Raw genomic sequence first — 22,517 nt, forward strand, 5'->3', positions numbered from 1 at the left:
CATCGTTTAATAAACAACAAACAAAAGGTATTTTATTTATTTAATAAAATGAAAGCTACCAATGATGATGGAAAAGTAAAACACATGCATGATTTTTTATAATTGAACAAATCGACGCTCCTGGAAAACATGGCTAATACAAGTGAGACAAAAGGTAAAATCAAAGGTGAAGTAGTTTTATGCATGAGTGAATTTGTTTGTACATTGCACACTTTTAAGCCGAATAACTGGTTCTGGCACTCAATGCTGTTGCTGTGTAAACTGGATATGCAAGACTTTAGAAAAAGGCTGGAATAAAATAGCTCGCAAATTATTTTAGTTTTTATGTGGGCTGTTTAGATGAAAAAAAATCGCTCAAAGAATAAGGCATCAAGAAGCTCAATAAGTCATTGAGGGGCGACTATTTATATGGAGCTATATCTATTAAGCGGTATACAGATACGTTAATGTGAAAACTCTTACTGTCTGCCCTACTGTTTCAAAACATCAGGCATCTGGAAAAAATTATCCATTCCGTTGATGTAAGATGTCTTTTTGAAGATATGTTGGCTGTTAGATTTCAATTGTTTCTAACTGCGCATAAATGAGTGGATTTGTTTTTTAATGTTATAAATAGCGAACCTTTTTTTCTTTTTCAGTTTCTCGAGAGTGTGCCGAAACATTTAATGAAGTCAAAAATAAGGCTATGAAAAATGACGAAAACTTAAAATCTAAATATATTCTTAATGCAAGGTATGTCGTTTTATTCTTTATTATCATTCTTTTAAAAATAATTCCAAAACTCCCACTATGCTATGTCTACATTGACTAGTTTTGCTTATGTTGTTTTGAAAAACATCGCAACCATTTACACTAGTTGAGATGTTTTGGAAATTGCATTTTTTATACCCACCACCGAAGGTATATTAATTTTGTCATTCCGTTTGCAACACAACGAAATATCCGCTTCCGTCCCTATCTTGCATATAAAAATGAATTTTTGTTTGTTTGTCTGTTCCGTATAGACTCAAAAACGGCTGAACCGATTTTCTTGAAATTTTCACAGATGAAGGGGGCGGACCCTCCCCCTTACCCTAATTTCCAAAAACGCCAGCTCTCGGAGATGGGTGGTGCGGATTTAAGCGAAATTTTGTGTGCCGTCTTATAAATAGTAATCTAAAAACAAAAATTTGGTATCTAAATTTCGGATGGGGTACCTAGAGGGCCGCCCCACCCCCAAAACCTACCAAATATATATTTAGACCAATCACGACAATATAGGACTCAAATGAAAGGTATTTAGGATAGGAAAACGTATCTGATATCCAATTGTGGGATCAGGTGTAAAGGGGGGGGGGGGGTGGGGGGGGTCATCCCAACCCCCAAAACACCCCTAAATCGGGCATATTTACTGACCATAGCAATATGGGACTCAAATGAAAGGTATTTGCGAGTAGAATTCGATTCTGATTTCTAAATGTGGGACCACGGTTCTGGGAGTTCTCTCCTTTCCCAAAACACCCCCCAAATAGGACTTGTTTACTGACCATGGCAAAATGGGGCGTCACTGAGTAGCATCCTCATCCCATCCCTCAAAACATCCCACAAACCGGTCATGTTTTTCGACTATGGAAATATGAGGCTCAAATGAAAGGTCATTGGGAGTAAAGCACAAATCTGATATGAACATTCGGGACTAACTGTCGTCCCACCCTCACAACAACACACAAATAGAACATATTTGCTCACCATGACAATTTGGAGTGGAGCTCGATATTGATAGTTTTTAGGGTTCATACCCTTACTTTTGCAATAAGGGGTTTAAATGAAAGGTGTTTGAGATTAGAAAACTAATTTGATATCCAATTTTGAAGCCAATGGCAATTTGGGGTTCAAATGAATGATATTTGGAAGTAGAGCACAATGCTGATATATTTTCAGGACTAAGTGCTTGGGGGACCACCCCACTCCCCAAAACACCCCTCAATCGGGCATATTTACAGACCATGCCAATGTGGGGCTCAAATGAAAGGTATTGGGGAGTAGAGCACGGAATTGATACCCACTTTCGGGACAGATTTGCTGGGCATCTACCCCTTTCCCAAAGCACCCTACAAACAGCAATTATTTGCTGACCATCGTAATATGGGGCTCAAATAAAGATATTTGGGAGTTACTGATATCCAAATGTGGGACCATGTATTCGGGGCACCGCCCTTTCCCCATAACACGTCCCAAGGAGTACAAATTTACCGACCATGGCAATATGTGATTCAAAATCGAATTTGATAACAAATTTTAGGGCCAAGTATTTGGGGACGCCTCATTCCATAAACTCTCCTTAAACAAATGGCAATATGGGGTTTAAATAAACGGTATTTGAAAGTAGAGCACGATGTTTATATTTTTTCAAGGCTAAGAGTCTGGGGGAAAATTGGACATAAATATTTATCGATCATGACAATATGGGGCTCAAATGAGAAGTATTTGGGAAATTCTAAAATCGCCATGGGAATATCGGAATCAAATAAAGTGTTTTAAGAATGGAGTACAACTAACATCCTAACTTAAATGACCCTGAATTCATAGACCAATAAAGATAATATGGATTCAGATAAAGGCATTTATATTGTTATGCTATTAGGCAAGCGATATACATATACTTTTTTTCGTAGCATGGTAGTTTACTAAAAGTTCTTTATTTGTCGAAAATAAATTTGCATGGTAGAGCTAAAACCTTTGATACAGGATCATTTAAAGTAATTTCTATATAATTTATATATTCGACATGGTTGCGTATGATTGATTGTCATACGCCACCTTAGTGACTAGTTTCCAACCAAAATGCCAAACTATGTGTTCTAAGAGCTTTATAGCTTCTCTTTTCTCACTAGAACATAACATTTATATATCATAACCTTTATATATATTTATTCAAATAAAATTAAAACAAAATAAATAAAAATGTTTTTATTTCTTTAGTGACAAAAAGCCCGATTCTGTACCTCATATACAAAATGGACAAGATGAAACCTCTTTGTTCAATCATCATTCTTTGAAGGAAGATCATCTATTAGCACAAGCTCTAAAAGAACTGAATCTCTATGACGAATTGTATGAGTTTATGAAGTGTAAGTATCGATATTTATTCAAGTACAGTTATATACACTCGAAAAAGGATCCAATGGGCATTTCAAAAATAGAACTTTAATTTTTATATTGGTAAAAATTTTTGTACAATGTCCGTTTGCTAAGATTAATATCTGTTATTGTTGAGAGTGAGCTATAGCTCTAAAACATTTTTGATACTTGGCCTTTAGCAAACAATACTATACTAATGGTATACTAATTTCATCGTTCCGTTTGTAACACCTCGAAATATGCATCTAGGACTCCATAAAGTATATATATTCTTGATCGTCATGACATTTTAAGTCGATCTAGCCATGTCCGTCCGTCTGTCGAAAGCACGCTTACTTTCGAAGGAGTATAGCTAGGTTAGGTTAGGTTGAAAAGAGGATGCAGATATTACTCCGCCCCATGCCACTATGGACATGCACCTAAGCCAGTAATCGGCTTGTTGTGCGCTGTAAAGGAGTATATCGAGGCGTTTGAAATTTTGAACATATACTTCTTATTAGTATAGGTAGTTTGGGATTGTAAATAGGCCAAATCGGTCCATGTTTTGATATAGCTGCCATATAAATCGGGGAGGCCACCGTAGCGCAGAGGTAAGCATGTCCGCCTATGACTCTGAACGCCTGTGTTCGTATCCTGGCGAGACTATCAGAAAAAATTATCAGCGGTGAGGTACTATTTCATGTAAAACTTCTCTCCAAAGAGGTGTCGCACTGCGGGTCGCCGTTCGGACTCGGCTATAAAAGGAGACCGCTTATCATTGGGCTTAAACTTGAATCGGACTGCACTCATTGATATATGAGAAGTTTGAGCCTGTTCCTTAGCGGAATGTTCATGGGCAAAATTTGCATTTGCCACATAAATCGAGCTTGGGTCTTGACTTCTTGAGCTTTCAGAGGGCTCAATTCATATCCGATTTGGCTGAAATTTTTAACCTGGTGTTTTGATATCACTTCCAACAACTGTTACAAATATGGTCTAAATCGGTTGATAACCTCATATAGCTGCTAAATAAATCGATCTTTGGTACTGACTTCTTGAGATTCTAAAGAGCGCAATTCTAATCCGATCTGGCCAAAAGTGTTTTATTTTGACCTACAACAACTGTGTCAAGTATGGTGTAAATCAGTCCATATCCTGATATAGCCACCATATAAATCGATCTCCCGACTACACTTCTTGGGCTTCTAGAGCGCGCAATTCATATCCAATATGGTTGAAATTTTGCATATGTTGTTCTGGTGTGACTTCCAACAACTGTTCCAAGTATGGTCTTAATCGATATGTAGCCTGATATAGATGCCATATAAACCGATTTCCCAGTTTAATTATGACTTTAATTATGACTCCTAACAGCCATGGCAAGTACGGTACCATATCGGTCCAAAACTTGATATAGCTCATTTGTATTTGAACAAGTAAAAAGGCGCTGGATACCCACCACCTCGGGTATATATGTAAACCATCTTTCGTCATTGTCCGGTGAAAAAAAGCCTAGTTTATGCCCCTATAGCAACTATATAGAAATATGGTCCGTTTTGGCCCAAATTCGGCACGGACATTGAGTGGTATAATAAGTACAACTCATTGTTCAATTTTGAAGAGCAAAAAATTGGTCTTTTTGGTAGCTATATCCAAATATAGACCGATCTGAAGCATATAGGACACGGACGTCGAAAAGCCTAACATAAGTCAATGTCCACAATTTTGGTGAAATCAGACAATAAATGCGTCTTTTATGGTCCCAATACCTTAAATCGAGAGATCGGTCTATATGGCAGCTACTATATTCACATCTGGATCGAGCTGGTCCAAAGTGAAGAAGTTTGTCGAAGGGCCTTTCACAACTCACTGTCCCAAATTTCGGCGACATCGGACATATAGCAGTCACATAGAGCGATGTGCCGATTAAGAGCCTAAATCTCATAAAAGCTTTATTTATTACCCGATTTTTTTGAAATTTGAAAGTTATCCAATTTTCACCGGATTGTGGCGAAAGGGGGTTTACATATATACCCGTGGTGGTGGGTATCCAAAGTTCGGCCCGGCCTAATTCCTTTTTACTTGTTTACTATTTGGTTGCCCAAAAAGTAATTGCGGATTTTTCATATAGTCGGCGTTGACAAATTTTTTCACAGCTTGTGACTCTGTAATTGCATTCTTTCTTCTGTCAGTTATCAGCTGTTACTTTTAGCTTGCTTTAGAAAAAAAGGGTAAAAAAAGTATATTTGATTAAAGTTCATTCTAAGTTTTATTAAAAATGGATTTACTTTCTTTTAAAAAATCCGCAATTACTTTTTGGGCAACCCAATATATTATCTGTACATTTCTTCCACCATAAATGCATGCATACATAAATGAATAAATATGAATTTAGTAGATTTTTGTCTGCTGTTATTTGAAATCGTAAAAAGCTGTTCAAATTTTAAAATATTGGAAAAAATATATAATATATACAATAGATATTACCTTATAAAATATATAGAAATTGTTTAGGTATTTAAGGCATTTTTAGGCTACAGTCAATTTTTCACCTTCTTAAAACAGCTCATAATGTTTGCTGTTTTAGCAAAAATTTACTGCTGTCCCATTTTCAGCAAATTTTTGTCGTTTCATCAATATTTTTTTTTTTTTACTAAAAAATTTCTCTGAGTGTATATTTTGAAATCATTTTATAATTTATTTATTTTTTATGCTTATAGCATTGGCATTTAAGGCCATCAGCTGGCGATTTTTTATTAAAAATATTTAGCTTGTTGTCTTTATAGCAAAATGCATCACAGCGGAAGCACTTAAATTCATGAAATGGAGACATATAGATGAACTATTTAACGGAACAAAATTACATTTAAAAATAATCTTTGAGGCTCGACTTTCGGAATGGCAGTTACGGAAAAGAAGGAGTACCTATGATCACGGAATATCATTGGAAATTGAGAATAAATCATGGCATGGTGAAACATTTCAACTTTTTTCAATAAAGGTACGTTAAAATCGTAAAATAGGGACATTGGTGACAGGGAGTCTAACACGAAGTGTTACCAATTCCAACGAGTGGGTTAATCAATATCACTAACAGCTATATTAATGAGTATTCACTGCAGGCTCCAATGTACTTGCACTATGCAGTGCGCTGTGCAGTCTTTCTATTTGTATGTGTGCCTATTATGGCTGGCCAGTGAATTTATTATTTGTTGATTTTGATTTCTTGATTAAATAGACAAAAATGTGTGTAGAATCCATTCACTTTTGTTCTATATGACCTCCTTTATGCCTCTGAACATTGTGGCTAGCTACCACTGCCGTGAGGTTAAGGGGACTTTCTCATTGGTCATGTGGCCGCTACGGACACTGTGTTATCCTTGATACAATATCCGATGTCCCAGGCAGTGTGGATTACACCCTACCTAAGCCGCTTTTTGATAAAAAATACTGTATCACTATTCCTGATAGAACCGAGTGAAACTATGATATCCCTGGTATTAGAAGATACATAGGCTTCCATACGGATGGTTCCAAACTAGACGACCAGGTGGGCTTTGGGATGTACTCTAGAGATCTAGAACTGGTCATATTGAAAAGGTTACCCGACCAGTGTGTATCAAGCGGAGATCTTTGCAATTAAGGAAGTGATGGAACGGCTAAGAAAAAATGTCATTACGACGATTGGCATAAATATCTTCTCAGACAGGCAGGCAGCCATTAAATCCCTGGAGAAAGTATTTCTGAACACAAAAACCGCTCTCGACTGTCGCAAATCTCTCAACGAGATGGATGAACAGTTCAAAATTCACCCTTTCTGGGTGCTGGGCCACAAAGATATCCCAGAGAGCGGATGAGCTTGCGTGACTAGGTACTACCCTATACATTCCAGGGATACTGGAATCTGTGGGTATGCCTTTATCGACATGTAAACTAAGTATTCAGGACCAGGCCCGAAGGACAACGAATGATAGACGTTTACAAAGAGGGGGCTGTGAGCATTCCAAAACTATGTGGCCTAATCTAGACTTGAAGAGGTCTACTGCTTTGCTGTCATTGGCTAGAACAGAAATCTCAGTCCTTGTATCCGTCGTGACAGGTCACTGTCTAATCGGAAAACATACTGACAGACTGAAGGTTGCCAGCAACGACTTTTGCAGAAGCTGTAAGGACATCGAAGAAGAAGAGACTTTGGACCACCTTCTGTGTGCGTTCCTGCTCTAGAAGTCAGAAGGAGTTTCACTTTAGGTTATAATTTCTTCGAGAACCTGTCTGATTTAGCGGATGTGAACATTCGTCAGTTATTGGGCCTTTTAAAGCGATCTGGATGGTTCAACGGTAGGCCATCACCATGTCACAAGATTACTAGAGCGGCAAAACGTGCCTCCTGGAAGCTTTCTGCGAACAAGTCGATAGCGTTAATGACGCCGCCAAGATAAAAAAGTTTCTCTCAAAAACCCATGTCCAAACTGAAACTTTAGTAGACGATATGGGAGTGAGAGCAGAGACAACGGAGGACATGTTGAGGCTTTTGATGAAAACCCATTTTCCACAGGATACGAAGGGATTCATGGAGACTCCGGAATGTTGGAATAATGACGTTGATCGAAGGTTTATAATTATGGAATTTATGGTGAAGGAATCCTTGAGGAGCTTCAAACCATTTAAGTCATCCGGACCTGATGGGATATTTCCGGCGTTACTACAGAAAGAGGCAGACTATCTGGCGCCTAGTCTGGCCAAAATTTTCACAGCGTGCCTAGGACTTTCATATACTCCGAAAGCCTCAAAAGGCCTACAGACCCATAAGCCTTACGTCTTTTCTACTCAAAACCATGGAACGTATTGTGGACACCATGATAAAGAGTATGACATCCAGCGAACTGATCAACTACAAACAGAATGCCTATGTCAAGGGAAGGTCGGTGGAGACTGCCCTGCATGAGGTTGTGCATAAAATAGAAGTATCATTCGATGCTAAAACGTACACACTGGCGGTATGCATTGACATCGAGGGGGCTTTTAACAATGATCCAATCCCTCGACCAGTACCGGGTTGACCCGGTCCTTAAAGACTGGATAAACCATATCCTAAGGAACAGGTGGATAAATTGTGTGTCCAATGGCATAAATATGAGGGAGAAAGTGGTACAGGGCACGGGATTTGAACCCGTCTGCTACGCAGACGATGTTATAATACTGCTAAAAGGCAAGGATCCGAACGAGCTATGCAGAAGGGCCGAAAGGGTCTTGCATATGGCATATGACTGGGCTACACCCAGAGGTCTCAATGTTAATCCAGAGAAGACTGAAATATTCCTGTTCACGAGGAAGACGAAGGTGGGCCAATTTAACGCACCACGTTTCCTCAAAAAGACGATTTCGATATCTGACAAGGTCAATACTTAGGTGTGATCTTGGACAGGAAACTGAATTGGAAGTGTCACATTCAGGAGCGTCCTGAGAAGGATCACAGATGTTGGGCACTATGTAGACTCGAAATGGGGCCTGAATCCTAGGATAGTTCACTGGCTCTACAGGAGCGTGATTAGACCAATACTTACTTACGCCTCAGTAGTTTGGTGGACTGCTATGGAGAAAAAGTGCAACATAAAGACCATACAACAGGTTCAGAGAATATGTTGTCTTGGCATAGGCGGAGCGATGAGGACCACTAGGGCACTGAAGACTATTATAGATATCTGACCCATTGACATACAGATTAAGTGTGAGGCAGCCACTACGGCTATGAGACTCAAGGCGATGGGAGAATGAATTGAGGATGCGAGCAGCTCATACCATCGCGGTATAATAGAGGCGACGAAAGGAAACCTGGAAGGAAGGGGAGAGGTTTACGATCGGATACCTGAGATGAACCTTGAAGTCGAGTGCGACGCGCTGCTGCCATCGGCACAGTTTTGGATTGACGGAACCAACAACTGTGCAGAGTATGGTTGTCATCGGTCCATATAGCTGTCATATAAACCTATCTGGGGTCTTGAATTCTTGTGCATCTAGAGAGCGCAATGCTTATTCGATTTGGCTTAAATTTTGCACGACGTGTTAAGTTATGACTTTCAACAACTGTGCTAAGTATGGTCTAAATCGGTCCAAAACCCGAAATAGCTGCCATATAAACCGATCTTCAATCTTGACTTCTTGAGCCACTAGAGGGCGCAATTCTTATCCGATTTGGCTGAAATTTTGCATGAGGTGTTTTGTTATGATTTTCAACAACTGTGCTAGGTATGGTTAAATTCGGTCCATAACCCAAAATAGCTACCATATAAACCGATCTGGGGCCTTGACTTCTTTAGATTCTAGAGGGCCCAAATCCTATCCCATTTTTCTGAAATTTAGCATGACGTGTTTCGTTATGACTTCCAACAACTGTGCAAAGCATGGTTTAAATCGGTCCATAACATGATATAGCTACCATATAATCCGATCTTGAATCGTGACTTCTTGAACCTGTAGAGGGCGCCATTCTTATCCGATTTGGTTGAAATTTTGCACGACGTGTTTTGTTATGATTTTCAACAACTATGCTAGGTATAGTTAAAATCGGTCCATAATCTGATACAGCTTTCATATAAACCGATCTGGGCCTTGACTTCTTTAGCCTCTAGAGGGCGCAAATCCTATCCCATTCTTCTGAAATTTTGCATGACGTATTTCATTATGACTTCCAACAACTGTGCAAAGCATGATTTAAATCGGTCCATAACCTGATATAGCTACCATATAATCCGATCTTGAATCTTGACTTCTTGAACCTGTAGAGGGCGCCATTCTTATCCGATTTGGCTTAAATTTTGCACGACGTGTTAAGTTATGACTTTCAACAACTGTGCTAAGTATGGTCTAAATCGGTCCAAAACCCGAAATAGCTGCCATATAAACCGATCTTCAATCTTGACTTCTTGAGCCACTAGAGGGCGCAATTCTTAACCGATTTGGCTGCAAATTTGCATGAGGTGTTTTGTTATGACTTTCAACTACTAAATAGGTACATAACCTGATATAGCTGCCATATAAACCGATCGGGAATCTTGACATCTTAAGTCTCTAGAGGGCGCAATTCTTATACGATTTGGTTAAAATTTCGTACAACGGCTTCTCTTATGACCTTAAACATATGTGTCCAATATGGTTCGTATCGATCTATAGCCTGATGCAGCTCCCATATAAACGGATCTCTCTATTTTAGTTATTGAGCCCCTGAAGGGCGCAATTCTTTTTCGAATTGGCACAAATTTTACACAAAGATTTCTACTATGGTGTCCAACATTCAATTCAATTATGGTCCGAATTGGGCCAAAACTTGATACAGCTCCCATAGCATAGGAATTCTTTTCCTTTATCATTTGTTTGCCTAAAAAGAGATACCGGGAAAATAACTCGACAAATGGTGGAGGGTATACAAGATTTGGGCTGGCCGAACTTAGCACGCTTTTTCTTGTTTTTAAATAAACTAAGTAGCAAATGCTTTTGGTGTCTTGTAAACTATAAAATGAGGTGTCAATCAAATAAATATCATATAGCTGTTATTTATAGTTTGACAAATATACCTGTATGAATTTGGTAACACTTTCTATTAGCTACCCTGTACTTTAATAACATTTCCTTAATTACTGAAAGCTGAACTAAAATGTGCGTTTTTTTTCTCCATTAGCATAATGCAAGCAACGATACAGAAAGTACCACATTCCATGTACCTGAAAAGATGGACTTTTTAAATTTCTCTAATGTATGTATTCCTTATGATTGCAATTATTTTACAACAAATACATACATATAAACTACGTATTTGCAGCGTCTCATGGATGTTATACAAAAAGGCCTTTGCACAGTTCTCAAGGAATATGGTTTAGAAGGGACACATCAAAATGTGAGTCATGTTATGAATTAATAAAATACATTTCTCTCTATTCTTAGTTTTGTTTAGCTAGGTTTAAACGAAAATGAATTATCTGATCCATCCAAAGTTCCAACAATATCAGATAGTGCGAACAAAACATCAATTGATAATGCCGAAAAGGTAAAGACCGCCTTTATTCATATAAAGCCACATTTATTTATTAAATACATAATTTTCAGTTAAATATTACTAGCACAGAAACTGCTTCTCCAACTGTAATCCATTCAGCCAGAATCGAGGATCAATTCCGTAATGAAGGGGAGGAAAACATCAACACTAGTGTGACAGGGAGTCCTTCGAAAATAAATGACACCAATTTGGTACAAATGCCAGAGCAATGCCCTAAGGTATGTATGTCAAAAAAATTTCAAGTGATACTTAATTGTCACCTATAACACTGGCCAACAAAATAAAAAAAGTTGCCTGTTTTCTGTTTATTATACCCTCCACCATAGGATGGGGGTATACTAATTTCGTCATTCTGTTTGTAACTACTCGAAATATTAATCTGAGACCCCATAAAGTACATATATACTTGATCGTCGTGACATTTTATGTCGATCTAGCCATGTCCGTCCGTCTGTCCGCCTGTCACGCACGCTAACTTTCGAAGGAGTAAAGCTAGCCGCTTGAATTTTTGCACAAATACTTTCTATTAGTGTAGGTCGGTTGAGATAATAAATGGGCCATATCGGTCTATGTTTTGATATAGCAGCCATATATACCGATCTTGGGTCTTGACTTCTTGAGCCTCTAGAGAGCGCAATTCTTATCCGATTGGAATGCAATTTTGCACGACGTGTTTTTCTATGACTTCCAACAACTGTGCTAAATAAGGTTCAAATCGGTTCATAACCTGATATAGCTGTTATATAAACCGATCTTGAGTCTTGACTTCTTTAGCCTCTAGAGGGCGCAATTCTTATTCGATTGGAATGAAATTTTGCACGAATTGTTTTGCTATGAATTCCAATAACTGTGCAAAATTAGGTTCAAATCGGTTCATAACCTGATATATCTGCCATATAGACCGATCTGGGATCTTGACTTCTTGAGCCTCTAGAGGTCGCAATTATTATCCGATTTGCCTAAAATTTTGTACGACGGATCATCTCATGACCATCAACATACGTGTTTATTATGGTCTGAATCGGTCTATAGCCTGATACAGCTTCCATATAAATCGATCTCTCTATTTACTTCTTGAGACCCCAAAGGACGTAATTCTTATTCGAATTAGCTGATATTTTACACAGGTCTCCAACATATATTTTAATTGTGGTCCGAACTGGACCATATCTTAATATCGCTCTAATAGCAGAGCAAATCTTTTCTTCCATCCTTTTTTTGCCTAAGAAGAGATGGCGGGAAAAGAACTTCACAAATGCGATCCATGGTGGAGGGAATATAAGATTCGGCCCGGCCGAACTTAGCATGCTTTTACTTGTTTTTTATACCCACCACTGTAGGATATTCATTTAGTCATTCCGGGCATATTCATTTAGCCATTCCGTTTGCAACACATCGAAATATCAATTTCCGACCCTACAAAGTATATATATTTCGGATCGTCGTAAAATTCTAAGACGATTTAACGATGTCCGTGTGTCTGTCCGACCGTTCGTTTGACCGTCCGTCTGTTGTAATCACCCTCGGGCTTTCGAGAATTGAGATATTTAACTGAAATTTGGCACAGACACGTCTTTTTGATGCACGCTGGTTAAGTTCTTGAACGGGCCAAATCAGACCATATTTGGATATGGGTGCTATATAGACCGATTTTCCGATAAAGGGTCAAATGCCCATAAATGCCTTTTTTATCCGATTTCGCTGAAATTTGAAACAGTGAGTAGTTTTAGGTCTACCGACATCCGACCCAAATATGTTCCATATCGGACCATATTTATATATAGCTGCCATGTATACCGATCTGCTGATAAAGGGTCTGAAGCCCATAAAAGTTTTATTTCCTACCTCATTTCGCTGAAATTTGCAACAGTGGGTTATCTTAAGCCTCCTAATATCTGACTTAAATATGGATCAAATCGGACTATATTTAGGTATAATTGCCATATAGACCGATCTCCAGATAAAGGGTCTAAAGCCCATCAAAGCTTTATTTTTTAACCGATTTCGCTGAAATTTGAAACACTGAGTAGTTTTACGCTTCCTAGCATAGGAACCAAATATGATTTTTATCGGACTATATTTAGATAAAGCTGCCATATAGACCGATCTCCCGATAAAGGGTCTAAAGCCCATAAATGATTTATTTTTTAACCGATTTCGCTGAAATTTTAAACAGTAAGTAGTTTTACGGTTATCACACGGTATTATTTACGGTAACACTGAGTAGTTTTACACCTCCTAACATAGGACCCAAATATACTTCAGATCGGACTATATTTAGATGTAGCTGCCATATAAACCGATCTCCAGATAAAGGGTCTGAAGCCAATAAAAGCTTTATTTTTTAAACGATTTCGCTGAAATTTGAAACATTGAATAGTTTTAGGATATAGGAATAGGACCCAAATGTGGTTCAGATCGGACTATATTTAGATATAGCTTGCATATAGACCGATCTGCCGAAAAAGGGTTTGAAGCTCCTAAAAACTCAATTTGTTACCCGATTTCGCTGAGATTTGAAACAGTGGGTAGTTTTAGTTCTCCCGACATCTGTCCCAAATATGATTCGGACTATATTTAGATATAGCTGCCATACAGACCGATATCCCGATAAAGGCTCTGAAGCGAATAAAAGCTTTATTTTTTATGGGGGTATACTAATCTAGTCATTCCATTTGTAACACCTCGAAATATTCGTCTAAGACATATATAAGTGTATAAAGTATATATATTCTTGATCGTCTCGACATCCTGAGCCATGGGTCTTGCTTCTTGAGCCTCTAGAGGGCGCAATTCTTGTTCGATTTGACTGAAATTTGCAAGAAGAATTTTGTTCTGACTTCCAACAACTGTGCGAAGTATGGTCTAACTAGGTTCATAACCTGGTATAGCTGCTATATAAACCGATCTGGGATCTTGACTTTTTGAGCTTTTAGAGGACGCAATTCTTATCTGATTTGGCTGAAATTTTGCATGAGTTGTTGTGTTATGACTTCCAACAACTGTGATAAGTATGTTGCAAATCGGTACATAAACTAATATAGCTGCCATATAAACCGATCTTGGATCTTGACTTCTTGAGCCACTAGAGGGCGCAATTCTTATCCGATTTGGCTGAAATTTTGCATGAGGTGTTTTGTTATGATATTCAACAACTGTGCTAGGTATGGTTAAATTCGGTCCATAACCCAAAATAGCTACCATATAAACCGATCTGGGGCCTTGACTTCTTTAGATTCTAGAGGGCCCAAATCCTATCCCATTTTTCTGAAATTTAGCATGACGTGTTTCGTTATGACTTCCAACAACTGTGCAAAGCATGGTTTAAATCGGTCCATAACATGATATAGCTACCATATAATCCGATCTTGAATCGTGACTTCTTGAACCTGTAGAGGGCGCCATTCTTATCCGATTTGGTTGAAATTTTGCACGACGTGTTTTGTTATGATTTTCAACAACTATGCTAGGTATAGTTAAAATCGGTCCATAATCTGATACAGCTTTCATATAAACCGATCTGGGCCTTGACTTCTTTAGCCTCTAGAGGGCGCAAATCCTATCCCATTCTTCTGAAATTTTGCATGACGTATTTCATTATGACTTCCAACAACTGTGCAAAGCATGATTTAAATCGGTCCATAACCTGATATAGCTACCATATAATCCGATCTTGAATCTTGACTTCTTGAACCTGTAGAGGGCCTAACTCTTATCCGATTTGGCTGAAATTTTGCACGACGTGTTTTGTTATGAGGACAGAGTGGGCCTGGGAGTTTACATTGAGAACCCAGGGACTGAGATCTGTTTTAGACTGTCTGACCATAATACGGTCCTGCAGGCGGAGATCCGGGCGATCACGGAATGCGTGAAGTGGTGTGGTGCTAACGCGAGGACGTCGAGTCTGAACATCTTTATCGACAGTAAAATTGCAGTCTTGCAGTGTAAGAAGGAGATTAATGCCGGGCCATAACGGAGTAAGGGGAAATAAAAGGGCAGACGATTTGGCGGTGAAGACCAGAGGACTGCCGTCAATAAACTTGGTTAACCCGAAGCCTTTCGGGTCGACGCAGTCCGAGTTAAGGGAGTTGTTGTTGTAGTAGCAGTGTGTCGTACACTGAGGAGGCAGCCCTTGCCGATGAAGGAATTCATCGGGTCAATCCGGTACATGTCATGGTTGTTGTAGTTAGATAAGGAAGTGGGCGATGAATGCGCATGCAACATTGTGGAACAGCGAATCGGTCGGTAGGACGGCGAAAATCCTATGGGGGATCCAGACCGTGAGAAGACGAGGCTATTACTGAAAGGAAGTAAGAAGGAGGTCAGTATAGCTATTGGTATCATAACGGGACACATAGGACTACGAGCTCACTTATGTAAAATTGGTGCGGCAAGTGATAGCATGTGTAGGGCATGCGGGGAAGATGATGAGATGTTGGAGCATTTCCTTTGTCATTGTCCGGCTTTCGCGTCCAACAGATACCGGTACTTAGGTGGGGACACAATATCAGACATGAACCAACTTAGGGGAGTGGTATTGAAAACAATTAAGGATTTTGTAAGTAGCACGGAATTCCTAACTTAAAATTTTCTCTTTAGAGGCTACTTTATAGTTTTTAGAGCGCACAAGAAGCCGATTACTAGCTTAGGTGTATGTCCATAGTGGCATGGGGCGGATTAAAATCTGCACAATCTTTTCAACCTTACCTAACTTAACCTTTGTTATGACTTCCAATAACTGTGTCAAATATGGTTCAAATCGGTCCATAACCTGATTTGATAAACAGCGGCTTCTCCCATGACTTTTAACATATGTGTCAAATATTTTACTTCTTAAACCTCTGAAGGGCGCAGTTTTTATTCGAATTAGCTGAAATTTTACATAATGACATCTGCTATGGTCTCCAACATTCGTTTCAATTATGGTCCGAATTGGTCCATAACATAATGTAGCTCTAATAGCATAGCAATTATTTTCTTTTATCCTTTGTTTGCCTAAAAAGAGATACCGTCAAAAAAACTCAACAAATGCGACCCATGGTGGAGGGTATATAAGATTCGGCCGGGCCGATCTTAGCTCACTTTTACTTGTTATAACTTAAAGAGCACAATAAGCAGATTACTGGTTTAGGTGGCATGGGAGGGCTTATAACCAAACCCTCTTGTTAACCTAACCTATTTCAAGAATAGCTTACTCACAAGTTACTTTTGTTTTTCAGAAAAGCAAACCATCCAGTCAAATTATAGGTAATGAAGTACTGGAACCTGCAGTTGCACATTACAACAAAAGAAAATGGGTAAGCTTAAACAAATATAGAAGAAAAATGCCATGCATTTAATTTGTAATTTTATTTTAAAGGGCATTGAAATGGAGGTTCGGAAAATCCTCCTGATGTACAAACCGGGAAATTTTATATTAAAATACTATCAAAGTTTTGGCATGTTAACATCAGCCTTACGTTCAGACCTTGTACATGTTATAGTGGATCATTTTGTGTTAAACAATGAATTTGTGTGTGTTACACAATGTCGCAGTCTGGCGCAGCAAATTGTAGAACTATTCCCCACTGAGAATCTGGTATACTTATTATTATGTCAAATTTACTAGGTTTTGGTATATTTTTAACTTATTTTTAGGAAACGTATTTTTCTCAAGAAAATAAAAGTGTTACCCCAAAGGGCAAACTCTGGAATCATTATCAGAATGAGAGGCGTATGCAGAAAAGAAATTCCTTCAAACAATATACCAAATCCAATCGTTTAAAAATGGAGTCCACTTGTGCTGGGTTGAAAAATATCGACGATGTGAGCTTTTTGCTTAAGAAATGGAATAAAACTTTTCACTATCGACGTTATCAGTTGAGTTCGGAATATTTTAGCAATTGGAAAGCATATTTTGATGAGTATCCATTTTGTAAGCAGCAGAATTATGCAATTTTTGTAAGTATACTCAAAGTTGAATGGGCAAAAGGGCAGAAAATGGGGAAAATTGCCGTTAAATCTGATCTGATGGACCTCCTAAAACGGGTATTAATACCGACTGGTACAAAATAGGCTTACGCAGTCCAGATTTGGAAATACCCACCCCCCAGATTGGCTACTGTACTATGTTACTTAACTAATTTTTTTTTTATTTTTCTTCCAGATTGATGCCGATCTAGCAACACTTTATCCAGATTTGACATTTAATGACCAGTTATGGGAAGATTTTTTAAATAATTTTCAAATTCACTTTTGGAATCGTATAAATGAGGAAACTCCGAAAAAATTGTTTAATGAAATATGCGCTTTGAATGAACTAAATACAACTACAGGTAGGCGTCTGTGGAATTTGTTACCACAAAAATTAGAGACAAGTAAAAAGACCGGGCAGAACTTTGCATACCCACCACCTCGGGTATATATGTAAACCACCTTTCGTCGTAATGCGGTGAAAAATGCATAATTTATGCCCCCATAGAAGCTTTATCGAAATATGGACCGATTTGGTCCTTGTTAAATTTTTTAGAACAAAATATTCTTCTTTTTTTGGTAGCCATATCCAAATATAGACCTATCTGAACCATAAACTACAAGGATGTCAAAAAGCCTATTATAAGTTACTATGTCAAATTTCAGCGAAATCGGATTATAAATGTGCCTTTTATGGGGCCAAGACTTTAAATCGAGAGATCGCTTTGCATGACAGCTTTATATGACAAATTGAAGAGGGCTAACGAAGTGCATAACATAACTAACTGTCACAAATTTCGGCCACATCAGACAATAAATGCGCCTTTTATGGGCCCAAAACCTTAAATCGAGAGATCGGTCTATATGGCGGCTATACCCAAATCTGGACCGATCTGAGCAAAATTTCAGAAAGTTGTCGAAGTACTCACCGCAACTCACTGACCCAAATTTCGACGAAATCGGACTATAAATGCGCCTTTAATGGGCCCAAGACCTTAAATCGAGAGATCGGTCTATATGGCAGCTATATCCAAATCTGGACCGATCAGAGCCAAATTGAAGAAGAATGTTGAAGGGCCTAACACAACTCACTGTCCCAAATTTTGGAGAAATCGGAAAATAAATGCGCCTTTTATGGGGCCAAGACTTTAAATCGAGAGATCGGTTTATATGACAGCTAGATCCAAATCGGAACCGATCTGGGCCAAATTGAAGAGGGCTAACGAAGGGCCTAACACAACTCACTATCCCAAATTTCGGTCACATCGGAAAATAAATGCGCCTTTTATGGGCCCAAAACCTTAAATAGAGAGATCGGTTTATATGGCAGCTATATCCAAATCTGGACCGATCTGGGCCAAATTGACGAAGAATGTCTAAGGGCCTAACACAACTCACTGTCCCAAATTTCAGAAAAATCGGATAATAAATGTGGCTTTTATCGGCCTAAGACCTTAAATCGAGAGATCGATCTATATGACAGCTATATCCAAATCTGGGCCGATATGTTCCATATTGTAGAAAGATGTCGAGGGGCCTAACACAACTCACTGTCCTAAATTTCGGGGAGATCAGACAATAAATGCTACTTTTATGGGACTAAGACCCTAAATCGAAGGATCGGTCTATATGGCAGCTATATCCAAATCTGGACCGATCTGAGCCAAATTGACGAAGGATGTCGAAGGGCCTAACACAACTCACCGTCTTAAATTTCAGCGAAATCGGATAATAAATGTGGTTTTTACGGGCCTGAGACCCTAAATCGGCCGATTGGTCTATATGGGGGCAATACCAATATATAGTCCGATATAGCCCATCTTCGAACTCAACCTGCTTATGGTCAAAAAAAGAATCTGAGCAAAGTTTTAGCTCAATATCTCTATTTTTAAAGAATGTAGCGTGATTTCAACAGACAGACGGACGGACATGGCTAGATCGTCTTAGATTTTTACGCTGATCAAGAATATATATAATTTATAGGGTCGGAAATGGATATTTCCTCCACATTTTTTTAAAATCGAAAATTGTCAAAATTCTTCTGTTACTGTAAAATTGGTGAATATACCTCAAAATTGTTTTTTTTTTGAAAATTGTGGTCGCTATTGGGTGCAGGAACTGACCCATCGGCGGTGATATTTTGTCATAAAATCAGCGCTGAATTTCGCACAGATTACCAACACACGCCTGGGTTCGTATCCTGGCGAGACCATCAGAAAAACATTTTAATGGTGGTTTTCCCCGCCCCTAATGCTTGGCAACATTTGTGAGGTACTACGCCATGTAAAACTTCTCTCCAAAGAGTTGTCGCACTGCGGCACGCCATTCGTACTCGGCTATAAGAAGGAGGCCCCTTATCATTGAGCTTAAAACTTGAATTGGACTGCACTCATTAATATGAGAAGTTTGCCCCTGTTCCTTAGTGGAATATTCATGAGCAAAGTTTATAGGACAATGGACATATTGTCATTGCCAATTTTGAGGGCAATGGCAATATGGGGTTCAAATAATTGATATATAGATATATGATAATAGAGCACGTTGCTGATATATTTTCCGGGCTTAGTGTTTGGGGGACCACCCCAATCCCCAAAACACCCCTTAATCGGGCATATTTACCAACCATGTCAATGTGGAGCTTAAATGAAAGGTATTGGGGGGTAAAGCAAGAATTGATACCCATTTTCGGGACCAATTTTCTGGGGGTCTACCCCTTTCCCAAAATACCCCACTAACAGCAATTTTTTAGGGACCATCGCAATATGGGGCTCAAATAAAGGTATTTGCGAGTAGAATACGAATTTGATATACAAATGTAGGACCATGTATTTAAGGCAACACCCCTTCCCCAAAACACTCCCCAAAGGATAAAAACTTTTCGACCCTTCCAATAGTGGCTCAAATGAAAGGTATTTGAGATTAGAAAACGAATTTGATAACCAATTTTGGGACCATGTGTTTGAGGGACGCCTCATCCTGTAAACTCCTCTTAAGCCAATGGCAATATGGGGTTCAAATAAATGATATTTGAGAGAAGAACACGATGCTGATATTTTTTTCAGGGCCAAGTATCCATCTCTCCCCCGAAAACACAACTAAATCATAAATCATGAGAATATCGGGCTGAAATGAAGTATTTTAAGAATGGAGTACACCTTACATCCAAACTTAAATTCGTAGACCAATAAAGATCATATGGGATCCAGATAAAGGCATTGTTAAACTCTTAGTCAAGTTAGCATGGTATTTCACTAAAAGATCTTCGAAAATAAATATTCCAAGGAAACTTTTTTTCCATATAAAGTAAAAGAAGGCGCAGCGGAGCGGGCCCGGATCAGCTAGTTAATAATAATTAAAAAATTAAGCAAAACAAGAATAACGCTAATGCACATTCTTCTTTCTCCTGCTGTTTTCAGACTATTTTGCCATACGAATCCTACAACTTTTACATGCCGTTTTAATTAACAACAACACTTATGTGGAAGATCCCCTGCGCCAGTTCACAGTGGAGGTTAACAATTTTTCCGATTTAAAGAGCATTGTCTTAAATCGTAAGAAATACTGTTTGCACCATGAGTTACAGTGCAAGCCGTACATAGCTGTTGTCAGGCAAAATGACATATATGTCCATTACTCCGTTGTCCTAGACGCAACTGGATTCGGCTGTGATAATTACAAAGAAGCTTTGATATTATGTTTTAAACTTTTTCTATTTTTTGATATAAGCTTTCCTGAGGACTCTTTTGGCGTGTGGTTGTTCATACAGCAATACTTCTTTAACAAACCTTCTCATATCGTAGATGCAACGGTTAATGCATTTATCGACGAGGTGCGCGCTCGTTCAAACGTTGAATTGGAGTTAAAAACTTGATGAGTGTGCATGACGAAACAATTAAAGGTGGTCTCATTTGTACAACAACCACAAATCATGTGGTGCAATCCGCCACCTTACCATCAAGCTGATCGACGTTTTGTGCACACACCCAAAGAAATGTGTGTGCATGCGGGTATACGTGTGCGTACATGAGCAGAGAATATGCGAGAAAGAAGGTGACAACAAAGAGAATGCAAACAAAAATCTGACATCTTTTTACCGTCAAACCTGGCCGGCTGTTAAAATCTGTTCGCGTGAGACCACCTTTTTAAATCCGCCTTTATGAGTGTGGGTATTTTTCATACAACTCGGTATATGAAATAAAATTCTGTCTTTAATTACCATAGGCAATTTCGTTTATTGAGGGAAAATTATTAGAGGTAAGTTGTGGCCACTCTCCAAACCCTGAAGAAGGGAATTATTCTACGCATTGACCTACTAAAAAAAATCAGAATAGTCAGCTGAAAAACAACAAGGCATCAGGACATCACAGACTAGAGGCGACTTGTGCGATCTTTAAAGAAGGCGTTTATCTCCTTCTTGCATTATAAGAATTTTCGTGGCCTTACCATGTTGGTTGTAATAGCCCCGATGGCCAGTTCTGTCCATAAAGATGTTCAAAGTCGACTTCCTCATGTAAACACTATACAACCTCACTCATTCCTTGGACTGTATTGTGGTCAGGCAGCCGGCAGCAGATCTCAGACCCTGGGTTATCAATGTAGACCCCCAGGCCCATTCTGTCCTGTAGCTTTGCACCATTCATGCAGCATGAACTTCCAGATGACAATACTAAAGTTCCATCTACAGTTGAACCTCGATTATCCGGCTCGCTCGGGACCAAGCTGAGCACGGGAAATCGAAAAAACGGTCGTAGTTTTCATCCGCTCGTCTTCAAATTTGGTACAGCCATTTTTTACGACCTAGAGACGAAGTCTATTGAAATTGGAAAAAATCGGTTCAGATTTGGATATAGCTCCCATATATATGTTCGTCCGATTTGCAGTAATACTGCAATAATGTTAACCGATTTTCTCGAAATTTGGCACGAAGGATTTTTTTATGATTCTCGACACTACTGGTGGATTTCATGGAAATTGGTTCAGATTTATATATAGCTCTCATATATATATATATAGCCCGATTTTCACTCCTAGAGTCATTGCAAGCGCATTGTTTGACCAATCTTGCCAAAATTTTGCACAACGCTTTCCTCGACGACTACCACATTATCTGAGAAGTTTGCTCGAGTGCGCTTTCTTATCGAATGCAATTTCCTCTCGTATTTAATGAATGTTATACCATTTTTATAATCATTTTACTTTAATTTCATTTATAAATTATAACCGATTTAAACATTCGTGGCGCCTGAAATTGGCGCACCTTTGTCTTCCTCGTTAACAGGCAGATCTCAGTTTTCTTTGGAATTACAATCAGACCTAGTTAGACCAGTCGTATGACATCTCCAAGATCTTTTTGGTCCTTCTGCATAGCTGATTTGGACTACTACCCCTTAGATATATTATTACCTCTTCAGTATCT

General features: G+C 38.8%; 1 protein-coding gene across 3 annotated transcripts; it reads left to right on the forward strand.

Moving 5' to 3' along the window:
• On the forward strand, positions 1-21,321 carry LOC106086195 (uncharacterized). Of its 3 annotated transcripts, none has more exons than XM_059365865.1 (13): positions 1-154; positions 639-732; positions 2,962-3,110; positions 5,886-6,100; positions 10,775-10,849; positions 10,916-10,990; positions 11,048-11,140; positions 11,200-11,367; positions 16,369-16,446; positions 16,509-16,727; positions 16,787-17,089; positions 17,295-17,463; positions 20,518-21,321. In XM_059365865.1, exons 1-13 carry the CDS (start codon positions 130-132, stop codon positions 20,970-20,972), a joined length of 2,118 nt encoding a protein of 705 aa, XP_059221848.1. In that variant the 5' UTR covers positions 1-129; the 3' UTR covers positions 20,973-21,321. The 3 variants fall into 3 exon arrangements, with proteins under 3 accessions (XP_059221848.1, XP_059221849.1, XP_059221850.1); XM_059365866.1 differs by lacking the exon at positions 1-154 and adding an exon at positions 284-521; XM_059365867.1 differs by lacking the exons at positions 1-154; positions 639-732 and having other exon boundaries at positions 3,029-3,110; positions 5,870-6,100.
• The last annotated feature ends 1,196 nt before the right edge of the window (positions 21,322-22,517 follow it).

This window comes from Stomoxys calcitrans, chromosome 3 (assembly GCF_963082655.1).
Source record: "Stomoxys calcitrans chromosome 3, idStoCalc2.1, whole genome shotgun sequence".
Lineage (NCBI taxonomy): Eukaryota > Metazoa > Arthropoda > Insecta > Diptera > Muscidae > Stomoxys > Stomoxys calcitrans.